The sequence below is a fragment of the Cryptomeria japonica genome, chromosome 8, assembly GCF_030272615.1.
Source record: "Cryptomeria japonica chromosome 8, Sugi_1.0, whole genome shotgun sequence".
NCBI classification, from domain to species: Eukaryota; Viridiplantae; Streptophyta; class Pinopsida; order Cupressales; family Cupressaceae; genus Cryptomeria; species Cryptomeria japonica.
This window is the reverse complement of record NC_081412.1, coordinates 715,690,473-715,696,014: the sequence shown is the minus strand read 5'-3', so window position 1 is coordinate 715,696,014 and position 5,542 is coordinate 715,690,473. Positions and strand designations below refer to the sequence as shown.

The following is a 5,542-nucleotide window of genomic DNA, read 5'->3' as shown; positions in this document are numbered from 1 at the left end:
AACAACTACAATCAGCAAATGATTACCTTCACATCTGAAATACAAATTACTGTCTGCTGCTCCTCTTTTAAACCCTTGTGTTTGAAGGTAGTTGTCTAATCTGGAGTACCATGCTCTAGGGGCTTGTTTGAGGCCATAGAGTGCCTTTTTTAATCTGCATATGTAATCTTCCTCTTCTGACAAGATAAATCCTTCGGGTTGTTCAATATACACTTCCTCTTCTAAATCACCATTTAGAAAGGCTGATTTCACATCCATTTGATATACTTTGAAACCCTTATGACTTGCAAGAGCTAGAAACATTCTGATGGCTTCCAACTTGGCAACTGGGGCAAAGGTTTCTTCAAAATCGACTCCTTCTACTTGTGCATAACCTTTACACACAAGCCTTGCCTTATTTCTTGTAATTTCACCATCCTCATTCATTTTGTTGCGAAAAACCCACTTGGTTCCAATGACATTTTTGTTTGAGGGTCTTGGAACAAGCTCCCATGTGTGATTTCTTTCAATTTGGTCCAACTCCTCATTCATAGCATTTACCCAATACTTGTCTTCACTAGCTTCATCAAAACTTTTTGGTTCTATCTTAGAAAGTAGACAGAAATGAGCATGTTCTGTGGTGGTAGCCAGTCTTCTCCTTGTCTGAATATTTGTATCCAACTCTCCAATAACCAAGCCTTCTGGATGATTTTTTTGAACAAACTTTGATGGAGTTTTTGATGGTGTTTTTAAAGGTGTCTTTGATGGTGTTTTTGATGGAGTTTCAAAACATTCTTGTTCCTCATCCTCACTTTCTTCTTTTAATTCTTCTTCCTCACTTTTTTCATTAGGATGATCTTCTATAGCTTTCTCAAATTGTCTTCCTTCATCTATCTTCACATTAGCACTTTCAACTATCTTGTGAAGTCTTTTATTGTAGCATTTATAAGATTTGCTTCTGGTGGAATATCCAAGAAATATTCCCTCATCTGACCGGGCATCAAACTTTCCCAAGTCCTCTTCATCTCTTCTAATGTAGCAAGTGCTGCGAAAAATCCTGAAATAATCAACAGTTGCAGCCCTTCCTTTCCATAGTTCGTATGGTGTCTTGTCATTGTTTACCCTTATTTGCGCTCTATTCAATATGTACACTGCTGTGTGAACTGCTTCTTTCAAAAAGGTGTCAACAATCCTTGATTCATTTAACATAGCTCTTGCCATTTCCTGAACTGTCCTGTTCTTTCTTTCAACAACTCCATTCTGTTGTGGAGTTCTTTATGCTGAAAGTTGTCTTCTTATTCCATGTTTTGTGCAGAAATCGTCAAACTCATTTGAAGTGAATTCTCCTCCTCGGTCTAATCTAAGACACTTAATTTTGGCATCCGTCTCATTTTCAACTAACTCTTTGAAAGCTTTAAACTTTGTAAGAGCCTCAGATTTTTCTTTTAGGAAGGCAACCCAAGTAATCCTGGAATAATCGTCTATAAGTAGCATAAAATACCTTTCACCTTGCAAACTTTTTGTTCTGGTTGGTCCACACAAGTCTGTATGTATAAGCTCTAGAGGTTTTGAAGAAGAGTATTCTTTGGACTTAAAGCTTACTCGAGTTTGTTTTCCAAATTGACATTGCTTGCAAATGATATTTGATGGTTTTGTAATTCTAGGCATATCCCTCACTGCTTCCTTTTTGCTGATTTTGACAAGATTGTCAAAATTAAGGTGGCCTAGTCTTTTGTGCCATAGCCAACTTTCATCTTCTTGAACAAAATTACATGTTTCTTTATTTATTTCATTTAGAATATACAAGTTATTTTTCGTTCTATGAGCATTTGCAATAATTCTTCCATCCTTTTTAATCTCACATCCTTTAGACAAGAATGTTACACTATGTCCTTGGTCACAAAGTTGACTAACACTTAACAGATTTTCTTTTAATCCTTTAACATATAACACATTTTCAGTTTTAGTCTTTCCATAATCTAGGCTAAGTGTTCCTTTACCTTTTATTTCTCTTTTTGTGTTATCACCAAATCTTACTGTTCCTTCCTCTGCTGGTTCAAAGGAGATGAACTTGTTTTTGTCCCCTGTCATATGGCTTGAACATCCACTGTCTACATACCACCTATCCTTCTTGTTCTTTGCATGAAGAGCTATTTGGACAAATAGGGATTCTTTATCTTCTTGTTGTTTTTTCTTCCAAGTTATTCTAGACGTTTCCTCCTTTTTGATGGGTACATCTTCCTTTCTTGGTAAACTAGGAAAGATAGTTTTGCAAAATCTTGCTGTGTGTCCAAAGTTGTGACACTTATAGCATATTACATCATAATTCATTAGAGGAGAAAATGAATTGTGGTTCTTTGGAGTAAAATTAGAAATATTTCTAGTATGACTCCTACAATGTATTGCTTTGTGACCAAACCTATAACATGAAAAACAATGTCCTTTGAATGAATAATTATTAGTTACATGTGATTTCTTTAGGTGGGATGTTTTCAACACATTAGTGGGAGGATTAGATTTATGAGTATCATTCTTCCTTCTTTTATTTTCTACTATCTTCCATGATTCATCCAAGGTTTTTGAACTAGTAGCCTTGGTTGTTTGATCTTCTTTATGTCCTAGACCTGATTTAATGAAGGTAGGTCTTTGTGTTTTGAGAAGTTTATCCATTTTCTTGGCACTGTCCTCAAATTTCTGAAGTTTCTCCAAGTCTTTTTTTAAGGAGACGATTTTTGATTCTAATTTACTGCGTCCTTCCTCTTTACTTTTAAGCTGATCTTTTATCTCTTTCTCATTCTTCTTTGCTTCCTCTAATTGTATTTTTAGGTCTTCAATGAGCTTGCTTGACTCTTGTAATTTTGTCTTATATTTTGAAACCCTTCCTTTTAGTTTTTCATTTTGTTCATAAGCATAATGTAACTCTTCTTTTAGATCTACATCTTCTTCATCACCCATAGCCTCTTGTTCTTCTTCTTTTTCATCTTCATCATCCTCAACTTTCATTGCCATGAAAAGAATTTCTTCTCCATCACTGCTGGACATATCTTCAGAGCTTTCTTCTGATGAACTAGAGCTTTGTTTAGAGTAGAAGTTTTTCTTATGCTTTGAGTAGTTCTTCTTGAAGTATTTCTTTCTTTTTTTCTTTGGATAGTTCTTCTTTTCCTCTTCACTACTATCGCTTTCATTTTGAGGACACTTTGAAGCATAGTGCCCTACCTTACCACAATTGAAACATTTAAATGGAAATTTGCCTTTATATTTGCCTTTGCCCTTTTTGAATTTCCTCATGAAATAAGCTTCAGCCTCATCCGATTCACTGCTTGAGCTCTCCTTTGGTGCATGGTTTTTGTTTTTGCCTTTCTTTGATATTTTGAAAGATGCTTCTTTTAGAGAGGGTTTGTCTTCTCTTCTCATTTCATAGGCTGTGAGAATTCCAAACAATTCATCTTTTGTCAATGTTTTCAAATCCTTCATTTCTTCTATGGCTGATACCTTAGGATCAAATTTCATTGTCAAAGTTCTTAGCAATTTCCGAACAAGGAGTGTGTCTTCAACTTCTTCTCCCAATGTTGTGATTGCGTTCACAATTTCATCCACACGCAAGAAGTAGGCAACGATGTCTTCATCTTCCTTCATTTTAAGACTTTCATATTTCATTCTAAGTGATTGAAGCTTGGCTTCTCTTACTTTTTCATCCCCTTCATAGATACCTTTTAATTTGTTCCATATCTCTTTGGCTGATTTGCAATGCATAACCTTCGTAAATTCGGAATCTACTAGACTGCATAGAAGGGCATGTTCTGCTTTAGCGTTATTCTCACTCTTCCTCTTTCCTGCCGTATCGGTCGGAGGAGTTGACGGAGGTGTGTACCCATCCACCACGGACTGCCAAACATCATAACCCAGTGCGTTTAGATAGGCTTTCATCTTGATACTCCAAAATGCATAATTTGTCCCATCGAAGATTGGATTTCTAACTGCATAGTTATCTACCATTGTGCTCTTTTAAGGATCTACCTTCAAGCTGTAAGGCTACCTCTGAAGGAACCGGCTCTGATACCAATTGAAGAGCACACGATTATACTAAGAGGGGGGGGGGGGTGAATCAGTATAATAATGTTTTCAATTTAATACTTTGTAATTAATTAAAATAAGCATGCATATGAACACAATAACACAAGATTTAAGTGAAAACCCAAAGTGGCTGGAGAAAACCACTGAAAATGTTTGCTATATATATATATATTTCTTTTACAATGTTCATAGGCACCAACCGCTAACTCTGTTTGTGAGCACCAACCCACTGGAAGCACCAACTCCCAAATCTGAATTCGTGAGCACCAACCCACTGGAAGCACCAACTCCCACTTCTGAATTTGTGAGCACCAACCCACTGGAAGCACCAACTCCTCAATCCAGAATTAGTGAGCACCAACCCACTGGATATAAATCTGATTTTCCACCTTCTGAATGTTGTCACTACAACTGATGATGGACACCTAATTTCCTTCTTTAAACTGCTATAATTTTCTTCTTCACTTAAGCTTTAAAGGCCTGAGGATAATCTGATTTCTGTCTTCAAAAACTGTGCATATATCTGAGAATAACCTTCCACCAATCTGATTATGAAACTGTCATAAGGCTGTAATATAATTCTGATCAAACTTTCTTCATAAGCGGTATATATATATCTGCAAACAATCTTGTCTTAGTCTTCTCCTTAATACTGAGATTATATTGCTTTTGAATCTGCTTATTTTAATCCAATGGTCTGTACTTTCAGACTTTCAATATGCCTGTGTATATTAAAAAATATTTTTAATAATACATGCACAACATTTTTTTCACAATTATTTTCTCAGCATCCCTTTTTTTAATTTTTTACACACACCACTAATTGTCAGCAACTTTTTATATTTCCAACATTCTCTTCTACATCTACAGCTGTATATACTTATTATCTTCTCAGCACATGTACACCCACACATTTCTTTTTATTTATAATACGAGCACACTCTATATATATACAACACTCTACTTCGCAAATAATAGACTATATTTATAGTCCTTCGAATTCTTCAAAAAGACATCATTCTTCATTCATTAACGGAGGTGTCTCTTTTCCAAAGAGTTGCATTCTTCTATAAAGATCTTTCTTTTGATGGATTTTAACTTTTAATTAACCTTTAAAGAGCATGGATAAGTTCAAACCTTTTATCAAATATGATCGCATCTTTTTAAAACTTTAGTCACATTCTTTACTAACTGTGCCTTTATTAAAAAATATCCACTAAACGTATCTTTGACTAACCATTAACTTTGCTTGCCACGTTAATATTAGTTAATAAAATTGATATTATCGATGCCATATTTCATAACTATTATTAACCATCTCCGCCGAAATAAATAAAGACTACTTAATTTAATCTTTATTATATTTTTCATTTTCACGTCTTCAAACAATGAATCGCTGCACTCTTAAGTCATATTCGTTGCTATTTTTCTATATCGCATATGATGATGATCATTTCATATTCAAAACTTTAATCGCTTCTTCATAATT

The 5,542-nt window shown here is 34.9% G+C and overlaps 1 protein-coding gene across 1 annotated transcript; it reads right to left on the bottom strand.

The window, feature by feature from the left end:
* Positions 1-2,978: 2,978 nt before the first annotated feature.
* LOC131857933 (uncharacterized) lies at positions 2,979-3,975 on the bottom strand. The gene is made up of 2 exons (XM_059210722.1): positions 3,196-3,975; positions 2,979-3,038 (listed from the first exon to the last, which is right to left on the bottom strand). Exons 1-2 carry the CDS (start codon positions 3,973-3,975, stop codon positions 2,979-2,981), a joined length of 840 nt encoding a protein of 279 aa, XP_059066705.1.
* Between the last annotated feature and the right edge of the window lie 1,567 nt (positions 3,976-5,542).